Raw genomic sequence first — 24,992 nt, forward strand, 5'->3', positions numbered from 1 at the left:
CTGCTCACCATCTAAACACAAGCAAAATGCAAATCTTTCATTCAGGAACCTGGAAACCTCTGTTCAAAACCTGTTGCTATAGGCTGTGGACAGTTTTTCCTTTCAGATGGATGAGAGTGGGAGCTACAAGAGTAGCACCTACCACTGAGCATTAACCACTTTGATACTGTCATCGATACCCCCATTTTACAGATGAGGAAACTGAGGCACAGGTAGATTTAATCAACATTACCCAGATAACAGGTTGCAAAAATAGTATTTAATTCAGGCATTATGACTGCAGAAGTTGCCGGCTCCTACACTACATTCCGGGGTCTATACTATACTATACTTCTGCCAGAGACCAGGCATTATGCTAGGGCTTTGTGTAAGTCCTGGCATTAGATTCTCCTAATAACCCTCTACTCCCCATTTAGAGATGCAAGAATAGAGGCCCAGGAAAGTTCAGTAACTAACCTAGGGATACATAGCCTGTGAGTCTCAGCATCGGGATCTGAGCTCCTATCTGTTCAGCTCCAAAGTGATTTCCCATTATTATGTGGAGAGGGAAGAGAAATGAAAAGTCGACTATGGGGAGAAAGGAGCCAGTGGGGAAGGAGGGGTTAGAGGGAGAAAAGGATCTTCTCAGAGTGGGGTGGCATAGGGCAGGACTGAGGCTGGAGGATGTGTGAAGGAGAGGTCTTATGGTGGCAGCAAGGGATTAATGGGGAGAGAGCAGTTTTCTGTGCAGAGCTGTTTTCAGAAGCTGGACTGTAAAGCTCCAACTTAAGAGTGAGAGCTCTATGAACACGTACAGGTCCCCATGTCAGGTGGTGGAGAGAGAAGGGGAGCTTTGAGCCTGTTTGCTGAGAAAGGAGAGGGAAGCATGAGCCCGAGGGAAAGGAGATTGTGTGTGTGTGTGTGTGTGTGTGTGTGTGTGTGTGTGTGTGTGTAAGGTGCAGGGATTATATCCAGACCATGGGAAGGCTGTTCTCAAGGAGGAGAGACCCTCTTTTGCTAAGTTCAGAAGAAAGCAGGAGAGGTGGGTAAATCTATAGGGAAATTCTGACAGTAAAAGACTAATGTGACAGGGTGGCTTGTAAAGGGGATGCCCATCTTTGTTTTTCCTATCCACCCCATTGTGATGAGACTGTATTAATTTCCTGGGACTTCCATGACCAGTTACCATGAACTTTGGGGGGCGGGTGGCGGCAGGGGGAGCTTAAAGCAGCAGAAATGTGCTTCTCACAGTTCTGGAGGCCAAAAGTCCAAAACCCAGATGTTGCAGGGTTAGTTCCTTCTGCAGGCTCTGAGGGAGAACCGGTTCCCAGCCTCTCTCCTAGCTTCTTGTGGTTCCCAGCATTCCCTGGTGATCCTTAGCTTGGAGACACATCACTCCAACCTCTGCCTCCATCTCCATGTGGTGTTCTCCTCTGTGTGTGTGCACCTGAGTCCAAATTCCCCTCTTCTTATAAGAACACCAGTCATTGGATTAAGGCCTACCAGAATCTATGACCTCATTTTAACTTGATTACATCTGCAAAGGTTTTATTTCCAAATAAGGTCAAATTCACAGGTACTAGGAGTTAGGGTTTGAACATATCTTTTTTTTTTTTTTTTGGAGCAGGGGAGGGAGGAGAACAATTCAACCCAAAGCAGGGCACAAAGGATATAGTGTGCGGGAAGGTGCCCTGAAGGGTATAAATGCTACAGGAATTGAAAGTCATACCAAAATCACTGGTTCAAGGAACTTTAAAGTTGAATATACTTCTAAAGTAAACTATTTCTTCCAGAATTTATGTTTTGCATAAAACCCCAGAGTTTCCAATAAAGGGTTTGTTGAAAGTAGTGTCCATCACAGCACAGCCCCTGGGAGAAAGTACTCTTAGCAAATGGACTTCCTTACTGCTTGCTTCCTGGGAAGGCTTCCAGGGACAAAACACACATGCTCCCCACCTTCCTTTTAGGGGTTGCTGGGAGATAGTGCCTTTCTTTTGCCCCCTTCTGTCTCCTGTACCCCTTGCTTTTGAATGGAGACTTACTATTGGTTCTAACCATAAACCAAATTAGTCTCAATTTCTCCCACTCCCCATCCCCACCTTTTCACCTTCCTCCCACTCCCTAGATTTCTAGTTAATACAGCTAAGAACAGAAGTCCAGGTGTGTCCTGAAGGGTGCATGCCTTATGGATGATTTAGGCTCTGCAGTTGCTGTAAGGTAAGTGTCAGCCAGAAGGGGGAACCACCTCTCAGGGGCAGGAGGGGGCCCCAGGAGCTAGGGAGCCCAACTGGACCCCAGGCACTGTGCAAGAGCCAGACTTCCCCTCTCCCAGGACCTCGCTTGGCCATAGAAGCCCAGAGTCTTTGAGCAGGGAGGCAGCTTAAAATAGTATTGTTCTGCCATTAGTATCTATTTGGGGTCAAGGAAGCCATAGAGAGTTCAGTCAAAGCTATGGACCTCTATCCTAAAAATATACATAAATATCCATAGAAAAGTTCAGATAATTTCAAAAGCTTCATTGACACCCTCAGGCTTATTCATGAACCCAAAGCTAATAACCCCTGATTGAACACACTCTCCACACCCCGTTTTCCAGAGGAGACACTGAATTCAGCCAGGGTAATGGATTTGCTCTCATGTTGTGCATTTACTTAAAGGGAAACCCAAAACTGAAGTGCAAATTCTGGTACTCTTGTTTTAATCACAATATAGAGTTTGTTTCCATTAAATAAAAGCGACTCCTCCCATTTGAAAAAGAGAATCTGAAGGAGAATTTTGCTTTTGTTGGAAGGAGAATGATGGGAGTGGGAGTGACAGTAGGAAAAGCTTGCCTGGCTCCCAGTGTTGGTGAGATTCACCCATTACAACGCAGACATACATTTACAATGGCCCTGGGATCTCACTTTGCACTAGGGTAATGGGGTTGTTGAACGCAATCAGTTGGGATTTCAGCTTTTAAGAACCTTGTTCTCTCTGAAGGTAAGTGGTATGTGTCCGCAAAGGATTGTGATGGAAGCAGAAGACATACTTGGGGCAGGACCTTAGATCCTCATTGGGGCATCACAGAAGCAAGGTTTCTATTTCTCTAGTCCATTGATGGCCCTCACCCCGCTGGGGGTGACCTCTAGCAGGGAGAGCACTTCTGTTGCCCAAAAGATTAATAACGTTCTACGGTAGACGACTGCCGCTTCCTTCCGCATCCGGAACACATCCCTTCCTCTTCCCAACATCCTTTAGATTCTGGGGACAAACCCATCTCAAATGGGGGTGAGGAGAAAGGTCCTGATTAACCAAAATTCAGGCGATTATATTGGGAAAGTCTCTGTATTAAAAGCTCTTTGGAGGTGGGGAACTCTCACAGATTCCGGGGAGGTCTTAATTTGGAGATGTCCAAGTTTAGGGGAGCCCATTCACCCTCAGTTGTCTCCAAGTTTTCTTTTGGAGTTCTCAGATTAAGAGGCCCTGGATGGGGTCAGGGTTTTTTGTTTGAGAGGTCTCCCATTGCTTGAGGGCTGGCTGTGTGCCTGGCCGATGGGGTTAGGGGTTCCGGCGGCTTCTCGTGGGGCTCCTAAATCCACACCCCTCATCCCTGGCGGCGCCTGGGCCTCACGGACTGGGAAGGCTATTGAGCACTGTGCCCCCACCTCCCGGGGCAGGACCCCTCCCCTGGTCCATCCCCTCGGGGCCCGCCATCCCGGGCGCTGCGAGGGACCAGAGTGGAGGACCGAGCGGGCGAAAGCTGGGCTCCGGCCGTGGCGGGGCGGAGCGGGCGGCGGCTCCGGGGGTCCCTGAGAGCCGAACCGGGGCTCACGGGCCGGGCAGAGCTGAGCCGTCGGGGGCCTGGCGAATCCTACCCAGGACACTTTCCACTTGGAATTGGGATCTGGTCTGGGGAACGGCGCGGAGGCCGGGGTGTCTGGGCGAGTTTCTCGCGGGGCCCGGAGGGAGCGACCGGCGGCGCGCGCGGAAGGGGAGGGGGAGCATGCCCAGCTGGAGCCCGGCCTCGGGGCGCGCCCCGGCCGCCGTCCCCACCTCCGCCTCCTCCTCCGTCTCCTCCTCCACCTCCTCCTCCTCCTCCTCCTCCTCCAGTCCCGCCGCCGCCGCCAACATGGCTGCGCTCCTGAGCCCGGGAGGCGGCCGCAGCTGAGCGCCGCCCGCCGCCCGGGCCCCCAGCCCACCCACGACCCCCGGCTCATGGCCCCCGTCGCCTCACGGCTCCCAGCACGCTAGGGCTGTAGCCAGGCGCTCGCCGCCCCAAGGCGCCGCGGGGCCCCTCGGGAGCCCGGGAGCCGTCCGGCGGGGCGGGGCGGCCCGCCACCATGGAGCCCCAGCGCCGGGAGCTGCTCGCCCAGTGTCAGCAGAGCCTGGCCCAGGCCATGACGGAGGTGGAGGCCGTGCTCGGGCTGCTGGAGGCCGCGGGAGCGTTGAGCCCCGGCGAGCGGCGGCAGCTGGACGAGGAGGCGGGAGGCACCAAGGCGGAGCTGCTGCTCAAGCTGCTCCTGACCAAGGAGAGGGACCACTTCCAGGACCTGCGCGCGGCGCTGGAGAAGACGCAGCCTCACCTGCTGCCTATTCTCTACCTGAACGGCGTTGTCGGCCCGCCTCAGCCCGCCGAGGGCGCGGGTGAGTGTCGGACCCCTGCCTAGCCTTTCGGACCTGCCTCCCACGATTTCTCTCTCCTGCTCGCGGAGGGGGAACTCGGGAGGGCCACTCCTCTCCCTGCTGCTGGCCACGGGGACAGCCTTTTCTCCTTTAGCTCGCTTGGGGAAGGGGTGACGCGCGGACCTTTATTTCACACCTCCTTCGCCAGCCTCGCCGTCTCTGTGAACAATACTCGGCACTGCAGGCCTTGACTCTCTGGTGCCAGGTCCAGCCAGGTTTAGCCTCCGGGGACCGCTGAGGGATGTCTGTCAGGCGCATTTCTAAGGCTCTTCACCATCCACCAGCTCTTTGAGAGCCTCTGTTAGCCTTTAATCAGTGGTACGGTATAGAAGCATGGAACCTGGCCCAGGACCTGAATTTTGGTCTCTGCCACCTGGTTTCAGGACCACGGGTGCCTTTTCACTTTCTGGCTCTCCCCGCGCCCTCTGCCCAGAGCTCAGTCTGTTCGCTAGTCCAGACTTGTAGTTGATTATGCACAATGCCTGCTAGGTTTCTTTGGAAACTGTGGGCCCGGAAAAGTTGGGGAAGTTGCGTTGCACCATGGGAAAATCCTAGTAGTGGCTGCTGGGGCTCAAATCCCTCCCTGACGGTGCAGAGCTGTGAGGAGGGAAGAATGGTGGTCGGTTTCCGGGGGTGGGGGTAGGGTGACGGATTTGTGAGTTTTTGTATGTGGAGGTTATGCTGGGAGTTTGTGACGAGTGGTGGGCTTGGACTGGCCTGGTTGGGGAGTGTGGAAGGCCAGTCTTTCAGGCAAGGAAGCTCCAGGAAGGTGTAGCACTGAGAAAGAAGAGAATGAGCATTTATTAGGCACCTACTGTTGTGGCAGGCATTCTGGTTTATCACATTTAATTGTTGTTACTTTGTGAGCTATTATTTTTACCTTGCCAGAGGGAAAACTCTGCCTTGAAGTGGTTAAAATGCTCAAAGTACTGGACACCAGTTTTCAATTATGACCTGCTGTTTTATTTAACACGTTCAGAGCCAGGAAGCTGCAAGTGCCACCGTTTCTATTTCTTGTCTTTACTTTAAGAGTGAACCTAGAGGGCTGACAAACTATCTGTAGCAACTTGTAGGCCAAAGGCTGATGAGACCCGTTTATATGGCTGTTAGAAGCCTCACTATTAAGCAGATGATTTTATAAGGTGCTCTTGGTAACAGCTTCGATGTATATTGACCCTCTCCACCTCACTTTTTATAGTGGAGGAAACTGACACACAGAGAGACTAATAGCTGGCCGCTCAGCACATCATTTTTTTTGATGGCCCTTTTGTCTTCCCTTTGGGTTTGTGACTCTCCAGCATTTACACCTCTTGCTGCCCGTGTGCTGTCCCCCCTATTATGGTCATATCTGAGTTTCTGGGCAGATCAAGTCTTGGGATGGTGCTTTTGAAGGTACAAAGATGGATAAGGACAGAGGGAAATGTCAATGGGGTAATTTTTTTCTTTTTAATTGCTTTTTATCTTTCAGCATATTGTATCTTACCACTTGCTTTACTATCTCACTTAATTCTATGGCAACCCCAGTGAAATGAGTGATGTCTTCCCTGCATTGTGCTGGATTGTGTGACATTATCTGTGAGGTGTGAAGACAGGCCAGAAGTCTGTCTGTCCATTTATCTGTCTTTGAAGGAGGAGTTTTATCAAGGAAGCATAGAAGTTAGAGTGTAGACTCAAGTCCTGTTGGGGTGCGTAAAGTTAGCACTAACTTTAATCTCTGGAATAGATGGGTGAATTGCCATTAATTAGGTCCTCTCCCTTTCGTTGCCTGGTGGAGAAGATGGGGCCTTGCAGGGCCAAAGTTCTAGGAGCTGGTCCTGACCTCTGAGGAAGGAATGGAATAGAGTTTGGATTTTATTCCCAAGGGTAATGATTTCAGACCCACATTTTACTACAATGCAGAGTTCTGTAGCCTTGCAGAGGGTTATTACATCCCCAGAAAAATAATTTTCAAGGGGAAGTTGAGTTTAGTTAATACTTCAGAAAAACATACAGGGTAGCATTTGTTGTGGCAAGATGCCATCTAGAGCTTCTAGGGGAGAAGTGACGTGATGTGCAAGTAAACAACAGAGTGTTGAGGTCTTTGTAATGGGTGACTTACTGTATGGTGGTTTTCCTACTTTTTTTTTCTTTTAGCCAGAGAGCCCTCCTTATGGGAGAAAGCTCATTGCATAAAAGGGATGGACGCACCTGTCTCATTCCTAAGGAGCCAGAGTCAGGGAAATCCAGCACTGTGTCCTGCCTCCTTGCTCTCCCAGCAGTTTCCACATTTCATGCAGGTCTACAGCTCTACCCATAAGTTGGCCTTAGTGCAAGAACCTTGTGGGATCCTGAGAGAGGAACCAGTTGGCTTTCTAAGGATCCAAAGCAGGAAGGGGAGCCCTCTTTATCACCATCTCTACATCGGAGGTGCTGCCATCACCCAGTTATGGGCTTCCTTGGTGAATTCCACACCCTGTGTGGGTCAGAATGCTCATCCCCTCCCTGGCACTTGTATGCGATGGGAGTTTGCTGTGCTGCAGGTAAATGATGTCTGGCAGCCCCTCACATAGGGCCTGGAACTGGGAGGAAGCTGGCTTAGATGGTACTGGACAGGTGAACACACTAAGCCCATCTATTCTGCTCATGCTCAGTTAGAACCCTGGACATACATAACCCACCAAGTTTAGGCTTGGAGTATGAAGGGATCTAAGAAAATAGTGTTGTTTTATTTTGGGGGTGGGGTAGGGGGACTCCTGTGTCAGGATTGACAGTACATTGTCATTCAGTGTATTATATCTTAACCACATGCTTTACTGTCTCACTTAATTCTGTGGCAACTCCAGTGTGATGAGGGATGTCTTTCCTGCATTGTGCTGAGTTTTGTGACCTTACCTGTGAGGTGTGAAGACAGGCCAGAAGTTGCAGGGCATGGAGGAGCTGGAGTCAAGGTGAAGCACAGTGCTCCTGATTCTGTGTGGGGCACACTTTTTCCTAACACCTGATTAGGCCCTCCCACTATAATGTCAGGCCATTTCCTGCATTGTGGAATTATGTAGACTTTTCTCGTCCCTATATATGGATCTGTAAGGAGGAAGTGATTCTCTCTGCACCCCCCTCCCAGGGTAGAAATAGGAGAGAACTGTTGTTTTCCTCTGAGTGGCTCAGGTCTCTGGGGTTTTTTCCACAGTTGTACCAGGATCTTGTTTGTTCACTCGGAATCCACACAGTCCTTTGTTTTTTCTCTTTGATTCAGTTACTAACATCTGGGTTTTTTCACTTGAGGAAACTCTACTGCCTGTTCCTGAGAGCCCCTTTCTGGCTGTGAGCCTCAGTGTCTTCATCTGTGAGATGGGGCTAAGGGTGCTACACTGCCTGCCTCAGCCCCTGGGAGGGCAGAATGTGACTTCAGTCAGGGAGGACTGAAGTGCTTGGTTCTGTGCTCAGTCCAGGTGGGGCTGGGGTGTAGACAGAGACGGGGTGCGTAGGATGTAATTCCAGCTTGCCGCTCGCTGCCTAGTGGGGGGAATGGGACACTTAGGAGAGTGACATTAGGAGACAGATCAATTGAGTGATACACTGCAAGCAGGCTTTTTCCTCCTTTTAAAGCTCTGTATACTAGAGGCTTTTCCTAAATACTCTCACCCACTCCTAGGGGCTCTAATTACCATCTAAATGTGGAGGGCTCCCCAAACCATTTTATGTCAGGCCTTTCTTGTGGGGCAGAAGTGGCAGAACTTGGTAATTGCCCACTGGCCCCTCTAATGTACTCAGAGCTGAATGTTTTCTTCTTGTTTCCTCTGTACCTCCTCTTTAGTTCCCTAGTGAGCTGGCTGACTCAGCTTCACCAGAGTTAAGACAATGAAGACAGCAGCATCTGCTGGAGAAGCTGAGGGAGACTTGTGGAGGGACTGGACCTTGAGATGGGTGTCGAAGGGGCACTTTGAAAATGCACAGGGAAAGAAGGAGGACATTCTGGGCAGTAGGCTTAGCCATGAGAGGAGCAGTATGTTTTCAGGTTGCAGAATTAGACCAGCTCGGGTAGAGCAGGGGATTGGCACTGGCCCTGGGTGGATGGGGATGCAAAGGTAATCTGGAGGGTCACAATGGCTAGCTGAGTGAGGGGTTTGGATATCTCTTGGAATTTAGGCATTGTACACTTGTCAGAAGTTACAGCTGGAGGAATTTTTTAAAAAGGAATAACCCTGCCAGGTTTTTCCAGTAGGACGAGTGCAGTTGGCTGCTTCTTGTCAGGTGTGGATTATTTATTATTCATCAGAGGTTACCTGGGCCTTTTGTTCTCTCCCTACTCTCTTAAGTACCAGCCTCCTTTTCTTCATCTACTTAGTCCTGGAGGGTCAGCAGGGACAGTGAACTAAGTAAAAGTTCCAACCATTATAGTTTTTCTTTTAATTGTGTTATTTGAGAGAAAGGGGTGGAGGAACTTGGACGTAATAATTGAGAAGAGTTTTCTAAGAGAAAGACAGATTATTGGAAGTGACAGAAATGTAGCCCAAACTGTATTAGTCAGAAGAGAGGAATTTATTTATTTATTCATATATTTTATTGATTATGCTATTACAGTTGTCCCATTGTTTCCCCTCTTTATTCCCCTCCTCCCAATACCACCCCTTCAACCAGCATTCCCCCATTTTAGTTCATGTCCACGGATCATATAAGTTTTTTGGCTTCTCCATTTCCCATACTATTCTTAATCTCCCCCTGTCTAGTTTGTACGTACCATTTATGCTTCTTATTCCCTGTACCTTTTCCCCCATTTTCCCACCTCCACCTCCCCCCGATAACTCTCCCTGTGATCTACATTTCTGTGGTTCTGTTCCTGTTCTAGTTGTTTGCTTGGTTTGTTTTTTTTTTTTAGGTTTGGTTGTTGATAGTTGTGAGTTTGTTGTCATTTTACTGTTTGTATTTTTGATCTTTTTCCCTTTATCTGAAGGGATTTAGATAAGTCCCTTTAACATTTCCCATAATAAGGGCTTGGTGTTGATGAATCCCTTTAACTTGACCTTACCTGGGAAGCACTTTATCTGCCCTTCCATTCTAAATGATAACTTTGATACGTAGAGTAATCTTGGATGTAGGTCCTTGCCTTTCATGACTCGGAATACTTCTTTCCAGCCCCTTGCCCTCAAGGTTTCTTTTTGAGAAATCAGCTGATGGTCTAATGGGAACTCCTTTGTAGGTAACCTTCTCCTTTTCTCTTGCTGCTTTTAAGATTCTCTTCTTATCTTTAATCTTTGGTAATGTAATTATGTGCCTTGGTGCATGCTTCCTTGGGTCCAACTTTTTGGGACTCTCTGAGCTGCTTGGACTTCCTGGAAGTCTATTTCCTTTGCCAGATTGGGGAAGTTCTTCATTATGTTTTAAAATAAGTTTTCAATTTCTTGATCTTTCTCTTCTCCTTCTGGCACCCCTATGATTCCGATGTTGGAACATTTAAAGTTGTCCTGGAGGTTCCTAAGCCTCTCCTCATTTTCTTGAATTCTTGTTTCTTCATTCTGTTCTGGTTGAATATTTATTTCTTCCTTTTGCTCCAGACCATTGATTTGAGTCCTGGTTTCCTTCCCTTCACTGTTGGTTCCCTGTACATTTTCCTTTATTTCACTTTGCATAGCCTTCACTTTTTCCTCTATTTTGTGACCATACTCAACCAATTCTGTGAGCATCCTGATTACCAATGTTTTGAACTGTGCATCTGATAGGTTGGCTATCTCTTCGTTGCTTAGTTGTATTTGTTCTGGAGCTTTGATCCGTTCTTTCATTTGGGCCATATTATATTGTCCCTGTGTGTCTGTTATGTAGTAAGGCGCAGAGCCTTAGGTATTCACCAGGGCAACCCACTTGGCTGCAGTTGTGACGCTGTATGTGGGGGAGGGGTATGAGAGGGAACCCTGTTGGCTCTCTTCTGCTTTCAGTCACTTCCTGAGTACCCACAAGCAAATTGGGGACTTGTAGTGCTGGTTCCCAGGTGGGTGGTTTCGTGTATGTTCTAGGACCCTATGGGTCTCTCCAGCAAACTCTCCTGTGAGGCTGGGAGTTTCTCCTGCTGCCTCAACCCCCACAAGTTTTTTAGTCAGAGGTTTTGGGGGTTCATTTCCCCATGTTGGAACCCTGGGTTGCAGTCTGTCTTGCTCCCCAGTTGTTTCTCCTAGTTATCCACACACAAATGTGGGACTGCCTGGTCTGTCAGCCACATCCTTGCCTGCCCCGGTCCTCTAGCCGCTGCCTTGCTGCAAGTCCTCCCTGCTCCAGCTGCCACCTTTGCCCCTCCTACCAGTCTGGATGAATGTTCCTTCTTTAACTCTTTGGTTGTTGGACTTCCATACATTTTGATTTTCTGGCAGATCTAGTTATTTTTTATCTTTAAATTTGTTGTTGTCTTTTTTTTTTGTTGTGTGAGGAGGCAGAGCCTGTATCTACCTACGCCTACATCTTGGTCAGAAGTCCAGAAAAGAGAAATTTATTATATATTCCAAAACCTTGGCATGAGTTGGGGAAACTGGCCTTTGGATGGTTGATCCCGAATGCGGCCCTCTTTTCCTGTGGGCCTGGAACATTGTCTCCAGCCTCTGGGCTTCCATCTTCACAGTCTTTTCACCAGGGAATAAGGGAGCTCTACCCAATTAGTCCAGACAGAGAAATCTCATGGAAGGATTTCGATTGGCCTGACTAGGCTCATGTGTCCATGTGAGGCTCAATCATCGTGGTCAGGGAAAGAGGACTGAGATTGGCCCAGCAGTGGACCCAACCAATAGGGGTGGGTGATGGGATGCTGTATTGGTGTCCCATACTAGTACCACATGGTTCTTTAGAGTGGGGAGAAGCCTTTCTCCAAAGGACGAAGAGTGGGAAGGATGTTGTACCAGTAAAACAGCTGGTGAATTTTCATTATGTGTGGTCTCATCTTCATGTGATGATGCAATTAGCAGGTGAGTTCATTGCCAGAGTGGGGTGACGTGGGAAGACTTTACTAGGTTTTAGACTTTGAGCAAAACATTTAACCTTTCTGAGTTTATTTCCTGTTCTGCAATAGCTGCTTTACTATGCTATTTCACAATCAGTGGGAAGGAAAAAGGAGGAGCATTTGTTAGTGTGGTGAGTAGTACAGCCTGGAACCAGACTTAGAACCAGAAACCTGGGATTCTCCTGATATTTCTGAGCCTTATGTGAGAACTCTGTGTAAACTATGTCGAACAGATGTCGAACAGGGTTGCCTTTTGTGCGGCTGTGGATCACCAAGAGTAGAATGTAATCCCCATGAACTGAATTTGCTGTTATATTTCTAATGTCTAGAATAGAGCCTGGCCCAAGATAGGCAGGCGTTCAGTAAATTTCTGTAGAGTGGATGACTAATGAGCTGTGTGTAGAATAAGTGGTGCAACCCTGTGTAAGTGTGAGTCCTCTTCAGCAATACATGCAGATTTCTTTTTTCTTCTTATTTTAAAATTGAATTTATTGGGGTGACATTGGTTAATAAAACTACATAGATTTCAGGGGTACAATTCTATAACACATCATTTGTATATTGTGTGTTCACCACCCCAAGTCAAGTCTCCTTCCATCACCATTTATTCCCCCATCACCCTCTCCTACCTCCCTCCACCCTCATGTGCAGGTTTCTTAAGTGGTGACTTCACAGTGACAGAAGGCTGTGGGAGTGCAGGAAGGCTAGAGTGAGTTCCAGATGCAGACACAGATGTCACCACCCACAGTATGTCTGTGATGGAAGCAGGTGGTGTGACATTGGTGTCTGAAGTTCCCAAGGTCACCTATCAGGTACTGGCATTGTGGGGCTGGCTGCCAGGAGCCATACAGAGCACCCACATTGCCTTTTGTAGGATGGAGAGCTCTTCCTTTTCTGCGCTTAGAATTTGAATGTCAGCTTAGTGTCCCTGACAAAGTCTTGGATGGGTATCTGGTTCTGACTGCAACATCTTGACATTGGATGAACTTCTTCACTACCTGGGGCTTGTTTGTTTGTTTGTTTATTTTTCATACAACAGTAAAACCAGCAGAAGTTTAGTATTGACTGAGAATGTGCTCAGTCCTTTGGGATCCTCAGCGCTTCTAAGGTGGCATTAGGTCCAAGGAGGCTCGGTGATAGGGTTGTACTAGATTTCTGAAGCTTCTTTTTGCTCTGTACCATGATTAAAGTTTTCTCCTTTAGTGTTAGTGTTGAGTGATTTTTGATACTCTGGCTTTCTATTTCCTGAAAAAGTAAGCAGTGGAGGAGAAATATTTTGTCTTAGGTTTTTCTTTTGTTCCATCTCATTCCAACCACCTATACATTCTGCAGGCCCGTGCAAGGGTGCTCTTCAGTAGTGTCCTGGAACCTTGGGGAGACGTGAGCCCCAGGCATAGTGGATGTAGAGCAGGGGGGCTGGGCTGCCTATCAGCCTGTGCAGGGGGGATGCTGAGCTTGTTCTACAGGAAAGAATTTTCAGGAGGATTGAGTTGGGGAGGATACTGCATCTTTTTTTATCTTTTACCTGGGGCAGATTGCTTATCTCTAGGTTGTGTGTCTCTGTTGATCTTTTTGAGACAGGGTTCCATGAAAGTGCTACAGAAACCTTTTAAACTGAACAGGGATGTTTGGGATATTTCATGTTAGCTGTCCAGATATAAACTCTTAATGGATAATTGGGGGGTGACTGTTGGTCTTGACATTTATTTCACATAAAGTGTCATGGCCTATTTGCTTTTAAAAATGTGGTAAAATGTACATAGCGTAGCATTTACTATTTGAACCATTCTTTCCTATTTTATAAAATCATGGCAAAAGATACATTAACATGAACTTTTCTCTTTTAATCATTTTTAAGTGTTTAGTTCAGTGGTAAGTACATTCACATTGTTATAACTCTCACTACCATCCATCACTAGAACCATTTCATGTTGCAAAGCTGAAACTCTGTAACAAATAAACAGTAACTCTCTATTCTTCTCTCCTCCCAGCCCTTGGCAACCATCACTCTTCTTTCTGTCTCTGAATTTGACTACTCTAGCTATCTCATGTGAGTGGAATCATACGCTGTTTGTCATCTGGTGTCTGGCTTATTTTATTTAGCGTAATGTCTTCAAGGTTCATCCATGTTGTATGTCAGAATTTCCTTCCTTTATTTTATTTTCTTTATTTTTAATTGGGGTAACAAACATGTGGCATAAAATTTCCCTTCTTAACCATTTTTAAGTGTATGGTTCAATAGTACTAAGTATACTCACATTGCTGTGCCCCTGGGCTCCAGGGCTCTTTCATCTCGAAAAACTGAAACTATATCCATTAAAGAACAACCCCTCTCCCCTCTTCCCCCGGCAACCACTCTTCTCCTTTCTGTCTCTATGAATTTGACTGCTCTAGGTACATCAGATAAGTGGAATCATATAGTATTTGGCTTTTTGTGACTGGCATATTTCTCTTACCACACAGTGTCCTCAAGGTTCATCCATGTTGTAGCATGTGGCAGGATTTCCCTCCTTTTTAAGGCTGAACAGCATTCCATTGCATGTGTAGACCACATTTTGTTTGTCCAGTCATCTGTCAACTGACACTTGGGTTGCTTTTCCCTGCCGGCTGTTGTGAGAGTGTTGCTATGAACATGGGCATCCACATACCTCTTCAAGACCCTGCTTTCAGTTCTTTCGGATACACATCCAGGAGGGGAATGATGGCTCATGAGGCAGTTCGGTGCCTAGTTTTTGGAGGAACTGTCGTACTGTTTGTTTTGAGTTGGAAATCCATATTGTCCACAACACCTTGACTTGGGGGCCCTTGGTCTGGCTGGAGCCTTAGTTCTGACATTTTTTTCCCTATTTCTTCTAAAAATTGTTTCTTTTTTTCCAGGCCTATTTTAGAAAGTCTTGGGACAGTTCCTTTAAAGAAAAATTAAATTTCAGTAGTCGTCTATCACTCAATTTTGAGGCTACAAGTTACTAACCATTGAATCCCAGCAGTATTCGTATCTGGCAGCCAAGGGATGTTCACACATTTCCTCTGGGTTTCCAGTACTAAAATCTTTGTCCCCAAAGGCCTTGAAGTATGTTAGTTATTTCTGCTTTTACACACTTCCTTCTGTATCCCATTCAGGGTAGTTTGGTTTCTTAGTCTGGAATCTAGGGTAATTGGTTGTCAAGATTTTCTTCTTTCTTTCTTTCTTTCTTTCTTTCTTTCTTTCTTTCTTTCTTTCTTTCTTTCTTTCTTTCCTTCCTTCCTTCCTTCCTTCCTTCCTTCCTTCCTTCCTCTCTCTCTCTCTTCCTCCCTCCCTTCCTTCCTTCCTTCCTTCCTTCCTTCCTTCCTTCCTCCCTTCCTTCCTTCCTTTTTCTTAAAGCACAGTCATTTTAAAAAATATTTATTTTTTTAATCCTCACCTGAGGATATATTTCCATTGCTTTTTTAGAGAGAGAGGAAGAGAAGCATCAGTTGGTTGCTTTCTGTATGCTCCTTTACCAGGGATTGAACCCATAACCTAGGCATGTGCCCTGACCAGGAATCAAACCTACAACCTTTTGGTTATAGTATAGCACTCCAAACAACTGAGCCACAAAGAAAGTGCTGATCAAAAGGCTTAGATCAGCATTTCCCAAGGAAACATCTAAATACAAGTTTGGTGGGATGTCAGTGGTGTTGCTCGATTCAAGGGGTCTGTGGTCAAATGCATTTCACCAGTGCTGGTTCCAGCAGGTCTCTGGGCCTCCCCTGCTGGGAGCCTCTGAGGACACTAGTAAGCCAGAGTGCTTTGGGACTTCACTGGAGTGTGTTCACTGTGCAGTGTTTCCCAAAGTGATTTGACCACAAAATCATTTTCATTGAGCATTTTGCGACATCAGTGTTCTGAGAAATGCACTTTTGGGAAACTTCAGCATTAGTGCATGGAACTGGAACATTAATATATACCATTGTTTTTCAAATTTTCCCTCAGCTGTCTCACTAGGGGAACCAAAACCTTAAACTTTCCCATTCTTATAAATTAAGCTTAAGTGGGCACAGGTGATTCTGGGCCAGCAGATTTTTGGTTGTGTGATCTTATGAGGTGTATGTGGCCTCTCTGGGCCCCCATTTCCCCAGTGTGGCTTGACAAGATGAAGTCTGGTCCGTGATGGTGATTCTTTGAGATGGTTCACCCTCTTGTGGTCTTCTCCAGCAGTGGACTTGGATCCCAGAAAGCTGACCAGGGGCTGATTGGTGGAAGGTACTGGAAGGTAGTATTGAGCTGAACTTAAGCAAAGGCCTTTCTTTCTTCCTTATTTCCTTGTAAACTTTGTAGTATAAAATTTCAAACATTTCAGTTCACAGGCTGGCACTCAGTCCACTGAGCCACACCAGCCAAGGACCCACGGACAAAGTCCAGGGGTGGGGAGGCTTGAATGTGGGAGGTGGGGGGTGGTTAGGGCAGGGGAGTGTAACTGGGTAAAAAATGGGGACAACTGTAATTGAACAACAATTTTAAAACATTTCAAACATATGCAGACATGGAGAAGATAATATAACAAACACACAGCTTTCCTAACAACTTTTGTTTTCCGTAGTATTTTAAAACAAATTGCAGACAGCATATCATGTTCCTCAAAAATACTTAAGGAAGTGTCTCTAAGACATTCGGGCTTTAAAAAAACCATTGCCAGAAGACCAATTTTACAAAAAAACAGTACTGATAGTTACTAATGTCCTCTGATAGGCAGTTGATACTCAGTTTTCCTTGTCTCAGAAATGTCTTTTTATCATAAATATAAAACAGCCTACGTTTCAAACAAAAATCAGTCACTCTCTGTATCAAAAACAAGGATGATCTCAAACTGAATAAAAAATGTAATTGATAGATGTCAATACCAAGATGAAAAAGAGAAAAGAAATGTCTTTTTATAGATGGTTTGAATCAGGGTTTTAATAAGGTCCACATGTGGCATTAGTTAGCGTTGCCCTCTGAGCCTTCTGTAAACCCCAGTACCCTGTCCCTGGGCCTTTTGTTTAAGGATGAACTTGTTTTAGTGGTCAGTGCCAGCCAGCCACGGAGTGGACTGCCCTAGGTGGTGATATTCCTTCCCTGGAGTCCACATAGACACGGGGTGAGCACAGGGTGGTTCTCAGAGAGTGGGCTGTGAAGGCTGACCGGAAGCCTCTTCAGCCTCAGTTTTCTTACGGGGCTGTTGTGAACAATTAAATAACGTGTGAAGTGTAAATATCCGTTATGATTGGACCCTTTTCCTTAACTGGACTCTTACAGGAGAGCCAGATGTGTATAGTGGGCAAAGAGGTGCTGAGGTGATCAGGCGTGGAGGCCAGGAGCTTGCCCCCTTTCTTTGTGGCCTCCCTGAGGCTCTTCCGCAGGGTTCCCCAGGCTTCTTCAGGGTTCCACAGAACACAGTTTTAAAACCACTGGTTTGGAAGCCTTTAATATGCTCCCCATGCTGAGAGAGACAAGAGCCCCCACACTGTCCCCACTCTCCAGACCCCCAGCCTCACCTTCCTTTGCCTGAGCTGGGTTGGTGAGTCTCAGGTGGACTCACAGACGGCAAGTGGTGGCAGCTGTGTTTCCATCAGATACTCTTGTCTCCATCTGCCTCCTCTGTTTACCTTTGTAGGCTTCCTTTCTGAATGAACCATGCTTTCAAAAATGACAACCACAATGTGACTAATAAAAAAATACCCATTTGCTTCTCCAGACTGTGATAAGGGAAGGGGCAGAGTGAAACCCCATCAAATGGTCCCTTGTAGTGGGAAGTGGTTGCTTTTTTTGAAAAATTATTGTTTTAAAAAATATATGGTCACTAGCTTGCCCTACACCTATATTGCATAAGAGAACTGTTAGCCATTGGTGCCTAATTAAGCCCCTGCCCACATGCATCCTTCAGGTGGGGTAGGTGGAGCTGCCTGTGTGTGGGAAGCTGCCCTTCAGAGATAATCGCCTGTGACTCCCTGCTGCTGCCTTGCTGCCCAAGAGAGCCAGGGAGTGTTTTTCTGTGCCCACAGTGTTTTCCCAGGTGTGGCCTGTCTCGCAGGCGGCTCTCAGGCCTCTTATGGAGTCAGCTTTAAGTTACTTGCCTGAATGGTGTCTGACTCCTTAAGGTGGCCTGGGACCCCCAAACAACTCTCGTGCATCATTTGACCATTGTGAATGTGCTCAGCAAAAGTGATGGAAATCCGTCCCACCAGCAGTGAGTGATGTGATAACAAAACAAAGGGGCAGAAACTGGATTTTTATATTTTGACGTCAGAAGTCATACTTTAAAAAAGTTTAATGCTCTTTTCAATACTCATGAGAACCTCTGTTCTTATTCAGGGTAACCTCTTCTCATCTGGCTAAACTTTTTTTATTTCCTGTTTATGTTTCTTAAGCAGCTTAAGACTTATGTGTCACAGCTGGAAGGGGTCTTAGAGACCATTTTGCCCAAACTGCGTATTTTACAAATGAGAAACAGCAGTCCAGAGACACGAAGGGACTCCACCGGGATCTCATAGCATGCCCCTGGCAGAGCGGGACACAGGGTCCAGGTTTCTTCCCACGCTGGGGTTCCTTCCAAGGCATCTTTGCCAACCCCAGGCTGGGCAGGGAGGCTCCAGAGCCTTGGTGGGTTTTTGCTGATCTGGGCCTGGCGCTTGCAGGCACCAGCCTTTCCAGCGAGCATAAGTAACAGGGCATTGTAATTTGTGGAGCTGTGCTACAGCTTCTCATTCCTGACCACTCAAACAAATCTTTTGTCAGTAATTGGTATTTAGGTTCTACAGATGGGCAAAGTAGGCCAAGAGATGTTCATCAGTTTGCTTAGGGCCGCCAGCTGCTCAGAGACTGGCCAGGTTTTGGACAGTTTCTTTATCAAGACTGCATTTGTTCTGTGCCTGGGGCCAGCCGGTGAAGGTCACTGTTGAGATGTCAGTGCCCTGAGCCTTGGACACCCCTCCCTTTCTCACCACAGCATTCATTCATTCAGCAGATGTGTTCTGAGAACCTGTCACACAGGGGGACTGTTTGGATGGAGACATAGGTTGTGACATCTGAATTTTAGTGCTGAGTCAGATAATGGGTCTGATGTTGGCAGGAGGCACCTCCTTTTCTCATTGTTTGACACAGCAAAAAACTTCCAGGGCTGACTGCTGTGGCTTCTTATTGCTTAGTCACAGGACAGAGTTCAAGCAGGAAAATGACGCCACTGAGTCTCTGGCCTCAGAGGGAAAAGCCTTGAATAAAGATAAGAGGGTAAAGGCCCCAGGACACTGAGTTGGGGCCCACCCCCATGGCCAGCCTCAGTGGGAACTGGATCCAGGAAAAAGAAAGTAAACAAACCAAAATGTGCTGGTTCTAGGTCTTTTTCCTGAAAAACAATTTTTTTCTTTACATAAACATATTAAATATATATTTTTATATATTATATATATATATGTAGCTGAACCTCAAGCAGCTTAGAATTTAGGGGCTGTGAGAGAAGATATATGCCTCTATATTCTCCTAATTTTTGACAGAAAATGGCAGACTCCCATTATAAGTCCTGTCATATTTTCTCCTCCATTTTATGAGCCCAGGGAGACGGAACGAAACAGTGACTGCTGTCCTTGCCTTCTATGGAGCTTTGCTTTGTGGAATTTCACGTAAGCTTGTTCTGCTCTCAGCCTCCCTCATAGTAAGGCTTGTCATGAAAATTCAGCGGAGCTGGTCACGGTGTCTTCTTGCATGAGATCATACAGCCTCTAGGGTGTGCATCCATTCGTCTGTCCACCCCTCCATCGTGTGTCCAGCACATGCCTTGGTCCATGGCTCTGCTAAGTGCTGAGTATGTAGAGATGAGACAGACATTAGCATCGCCCATGATCAATACCATAGACCCATACCAAACACCCTGACTTTGATTTGTTCTTTTAGCTGGAGTACGTATCCTGTTGTTCATCAAAGCTTTTCATTTTGGGTTGCTCTATTCTGCCTCTCTATTCTGCCTATACTGTCAGAAGTAATCAGCCTAGCTTATTGACTTCTTATTCCTTACCTTCCATATTTTGATTTATAGCAAGTGGCAAGTGCTTTTGATTGCAAAATTCTGTAATATTCTCAAAAGGGCGAAAAGAAGATGGCTCTTGCCCCTTTGGACTTTATTGTCTCTTTGGAAAGTCCACACCTGTAGGAGCAGGTGTGCAGCAGTACAGATCACACAGAGCAGGGGAGGCTGCCCAGAGGAGACTGTACACTGAGCTGGGTGAAGGCAGATGACTGGAAGATTGGGTGGGTGCTGGAGAGGGGGAAGGGGGAGGCAGGCCTGGCAAAGGCTATGTGCAGGACATGGGAGGAGATTTGGGAGGGAATCCATTCTCTGAATAGTGGGTCTTTGTGGGAAGCACAGGCTTCTGCTGGAGGCAAGCATTCAGCAAGCATTCGGCAAGCCCTGGGAAAATGAGTACAGCCTAACCAGCCCCTGGAAGACACAGGGCAGGCCTGACTGCTGCTTCCCATCATTCTCCCTGCCATTAGGTCTCTGTGATGCTGCTTGAGCATGGGGCTGGGGAGAGGAGCTGCAGAGTTGGCACGGAGTAGAGGGGTGGACTGTGGAATGTGGGGGAGGGTGCTGCAGCCAGAGGAGGGTGGGGTGAGGGAGATAGGCCTACTGGCCTTTGCAGAATCCCTAGAGGTGTCTGATTGGTTTTCTGTGAGTTATTAGATGGACCGGAAAGACATCTTTTTGCTAACTTTCAAGTCTGAGAATTACAGCTGGGCTGTTTAGAAACCAGAGTCCATGAGTCCTCTGGGGAGCTTGAGACTAGTTCCCATCTGCTGGCCTTCTCTTTGTGAAGGAGAAGGGGGTGGTTGAGGAATAAGGTGGCTGATGGGGAATGAGTCCCGATGGCGACCTCACGTAGTTTCTCTAAGCCTTATCCTTAGCTCTCTGATGGGGTCCATGACACCACCCCCGGCCCACAGCTGGTGTGAAAGTGGGTGGGTGGTGCAGAGACATGGTCACATGCATATAGGCAGTTGTGTGTTGTGTAGATGGTGTTTTTATTGCACAGAATGCTTTGTCTTTATTTTTGTTTTTAATTTCCCGTTTGATCTCATTAGCAGCCCTTTGGGAGTCCTTACTCCACCTTACAAATGAGGGAACAGGTGGAAGAGGCCATGTCATGTGGGAGTCAGCTTAGTAGAGTGGTTAAGAGTCTGTATCTAACCCAAGTATTGAGTTCAAATCCTGAATCTGCTACTTACTGTGACCCTGGGCAAGTTACTCTCCCTCTCTGTACCTCAGTTTCTTCCTCTGTGAAATGAGGATAATAATAGGCCTTGTATGGTAAGGATTACAGGAATTACTATTTGTAAAGTGTTTAGAGTAGTGCCTGGCAGAGAGTAAACACTACGTAAGCATAAGGTGTTATTGGTATTGTTATTAGAGCCCCAGACCCATGGCCGTTTAAGTGCACATGAAACTGATTTTCGGAGGGGATGGTTGGTTGGTTTCCACACTGTCCCACACTCAGGGTGTAGTCTGCAGATCAAGGTTGGTCTGTAGCTCTTGGTTTCTGGACCGTGATGAAGTTAGCACAGAGATTTAAGAGTGTTTAGCAACCTCTAGAGCAATTTGACCTTGCTGGGACTCATTGAACAGGTACAGACTGCTTCAGGTGCTGTCAGATCACATGGCAGTCACATGCGGTATGAGTTGTGCGTAATAGTCATCGGGTAGTAGGACCGTGTGATCGCAAATAAAAGTGGAATGACATGAGAGCTCCACTGTGTTGCCGCCTACCTGAACAGTCGGCTTCCTGGGGAGGAGCCTCTGCCCACCAGAACAGGCGGGATCCATGGCATTTTGCAAGCCAGCATGTGATATTTGTGCTCTAGCAGTCTGTGACAACTCAAGGCAGTGAGGTCTCCCTGTGAAGATTCTCACTTGTTTTTTAAAGACTTTGTTTATTTATTTTTAGAGAGAGGGGAAGGGAGGGAGAAAGAGAGGGAGAGAAACATTGAGTAGAGAAACAATCAGTCATTTGCCTCCCATGTCCCCAACTGGGGACCTGACACCCAAAACCCAGGCATGTGTCCTGACCAGGAATTGAACCCACAACCTTTTGGTTTGTGGGACAACTCCCAACCCACTGAGCCACACCAATCAGGGCTGAAGATTCTTATTAATGAGCAGTTGTTTCTATTCAGCTCAACTTATTGTGGCAAACACCTCCCTTGCTGTTTTAGTAGGCGTGGTTCTGGCAGGTTTGGTAGGAATCCACAATGAACTCTATTCCCGTCTCTTAGCTGGTAGAAAACTAGAAAGCTGGATGATGTCAGTGGGCAGTGGTGTGTGGGGATTCACACACTCCCCTCTGCTGGTGCAGCTGAGCTGGAGCCTTTGGCAGAGCTCCTGTAAAAGCCCTGACCCTGTGTGAGAGCCTGATCCCCATCCCCCGAAGGCTCTTACCCAGGTCCCTGGAGGTGCCTATGGGGTGGTGTTCACCCCTGGGAGAACTGATGGGTGCAGTGGTGGACACAGGCCAGCAGTCCCCTGAAGCAGTTCCAAGTGACGAGACACACATAGCCGTGGCATGGATCATAAAATATAGAGCTCAGGGAAAAAGTAAGAAGCTGAGTGAGAGGGGTAATGCTGTACTGATATGTAAATTAATGCAAAAAAACCCCTCCACTTTGCAAGAACACAAAGAAAAAGATTAACACAAAAGAATGGTCACCTATGGGCTTGGGGGAGGAGAATGGGAAGAGAAATGGAAATAAAAGGAAACTAAACGAGGGAGGAAAGAAACATCACTTTTCTGCTCTGCTGCTTTCTTTGCAGGAAGGCCTTTCGTGTCTGGGCTGCACTTGGTCCCTCAGCTTCTAGCAGTGTATCGTCTGTGTGTCTCAGTAGAGCCGGCAACTTCAAGCAGGTTGTCCACCCAAAAATGTCCTCAGTAAAGAGTTACTGGCCAGTGGAGCGACCAGTGGGGGTGGGACGACTGGCTATGGAACAGTTCACGCAGTAGGGACACAGGTATTTTTAGTAATCCTGTAAGAGATTGTGGGGGGCAGGCCGTGAACCACAGTCGCTGTAAACATGGTGTTGTGAACGTGCACCAGCCACAGCCGCAGAGCCCTGTGTTCTCATCCTGGCTACCGTGGGGGAGTGCAGGCGCTCATCCTGTAAGTCCGTTCATTTAAAAGAGCAGCCCTGTTCTTGTGTCTCTATTCAGCTTATGATGCCATGCACTGCAACCTGTATTAGGGAGATGGGAGATTTCCACTTTGGGAAGGTAGAATCCTGTTCAGGTTAGGGAACAGCTTTTTCATTGCCAGACACTGCCCTGGGGAAGGGAGCGAGCTGTCGCCACACTGCCGAAAGCATTCAGGTGGAGCCTCAGGCATGGCAGGGAAGGAGTTCTGCCATCCTCAGGGCTGAAATAGTCGCTCTCTGCAATCCCTCCTGTTCTCTCTGAACTACTGGGCCTCAGATTTTAGGTCTGATACTGGTAATTCAAACAGAAAAGTTACTTGGTTTTAAAAATACTATGTAATTAGCCATGCTGATGGTAGAGAATTTAGAGAAGGCAGATAATCAAAAGGAAAATAAGTTGAAGGTAATGTTACTAACTGGAGATAACCACCACAGACTTTTTTTTTAAAGAGTGAAAAAGGAATTATTTTTAGTGGGTGCACAGTATTGCCCTAGCAAGATATATGTCACAAGTTTCCTTTTGTGGAGATTTAGAGATTTCCCATTTTTCAGTATAAATCATGTCACAGTGAACATTCTTATGTATAGATCTTTGTGCATATCTTTATTCCCTCAGGATAAATTCCTGGAAGTGGTGCTTTTGGGTCAAAGAGTGTGTACGTTTTGAAGGCTGTTGATACAGATGATCAATTATCAGGCTGATGGCATGGGTCCTGAGTCACTCCTGGATTTCCCCAGGTGTGGTGTTTGGATTGGTGTCCTCAGAATCACCTAGGAAACCTCTTAAAAATGAGGACTCCCGGGCCCCACCCTGGGTCTCCTGAAAGAGAGCCTGGGGGCGGGCTGCTCTCAGCAGCTGCGTTTTCATGAGCACCCAGGAGGTTCTTATATGCAGTGCAGGGCATTCCTTCAGTGTCCCGAGCCTGCCCAGGGAAGGAAGGTGAGAATGGTGTTCATTCTGTCTCCCCTGAGGGAGAACTGTGATGTTCATGGGGGTCAGGGAGACAGTAGAACAAGAAAAGCATAGTCCAGGGACCCCCCTCTGGGCACCGGTTTTTTGTTATCTTTATGTAAAGTGGGAGTCTCAGACTGGTTGTGATGATTCAGAAGTGCACCTTATATTAATATGTATGTGACTGTTTCTCTTACTTATGTCACAGGGGAGAGAGAGCTCACTGGGCTGGGCCAGATCTGGGAAGGGAGCACTGGGAAAAGTGGGTCAGGAGGGAGAGCTCATCTTTCTGCCTCTTCCCTGAGGGGACTTGGTGCTGATAAACTGTTCGAGCAGGGTGTAGTTGCCCAAGGCCTTTCCAGGTCCTGGCGTCTTTCTGTCCAGGTCAGTGGAGAGGAGCTGCTGCTTGTGTCCAGGAATGAATACCAGGAAGCCTAGGGGCTGAGCTCAAAGTGGGTTCCTCTGCCAGTGCCAGGAGGGGGTGGAAAAGGCCCAGTGGTCCCTCCTCAGCAGTGTGGCTCCCAGAAGTCACTGATGCAGCCGTTACCACAGCTTCACCATGTGGATGTGCTACTTCCTAGCAGTTGATAGTCCTGATGAGGTTGCTCACGTGCACCCAGCTAAGGATAAACCATTGCCAGAAGGCTACTCTAGACAGACTGTTTACCAATTTTCCCTGCAAAGGTCAAGTCCACTTCTGACTGTGCTTTGTTTCCTGGTCTGTAAGTCTAGCAGGGAGATCATTCACTTATTCAAGCCAACACACTGAGCTGTGGTGGTGACGAGATGAATGATCTGCATTAGGGAGTAGACAGCACTGCTGGCTTGGGGACTGGTAAGTTGTATTCTAGTGCACATCCATGGAAGGGACTGATTCTGTCTTGTGGAAAGGAGAGTCGTTGGGCTGAGGGTCTCTTTTCATGGAGAAGAGAACCAGAGAGCCGGGCTTGGCGGGTTGAGTAGAAGTTGTCAGGTGATGTATAGCTGCATTCCAGCCGTGGAAGAGGAGCCTAAGGAAGGGCAGTGAGGCAGGAGGGAGCTGGGCATGCTGGGTGACAATGGGCACTGGTAACTGGATGGCGGCCTGGTCCCGGGAGGGGCTGGAGGGGAGAAGCTGGAAAAGGAGGCAGGGGCAGGGCTGTGGATCTGGCCTCCGAGTCTGCTTCTGATGCTCCTGAGCTGTGTGGCTTAAGTAAAATGCTTAATGTTTCAGAGCCTTGACTTCCTCTCCCTCTGAGATGCAGTAACAAGACCAACTTCAGAGGGAGTTATT

At 47.4% G+C, this 24,992-nt stretch overlaps 1 protein-coding gene across 2 annotated transcripts in view; it reads left to right on the forward strand.

Annotated features, from left to right (window-relative positions):
- Window positions 1-4,070: 4,070 nt before the first annotated feature.
- Window positions 4,071-24,992, forward strand: part of DLG5 (discs large MAGUK scaffold protein 5) — a 119,288-nt gene continuing 98,366 nt past the window's right edge. For both annotated transcript variants that reach the window (XM_045842033.1, XM_045842034.1), the window contains exon 1: window positions 4,071-4,602. In XM_045842033.1, coding sequence (XP_045697989.1) covers window positions 4,299-4,602 — 304 coding nt within the window. In that variant the 5' untranslated portion in view covers window positions 4,071-4,298. The remainder of the gene's footprint in view (window positions 4,603-24,992) is intronic.

The sequence above is a fragment of the Phyllostomus hastatus genome, unplaced genomic scaffold (genome assembly GCF_019186645.2).
Source record: "Phyllostomus hastatus isolate PE091 unplaced genomic scaffold, TTU_PhHast_1.1 phas_contig_38, whole genome shotgun sequence".
NCBI classification, from domain to species: domain Eukaryota; kingdom Metazoa; phylum Chordata; class Mammalia; order Chiroptera; family Phyllostomidae; genus Phyllostomus; species Phyllostomus hastatus.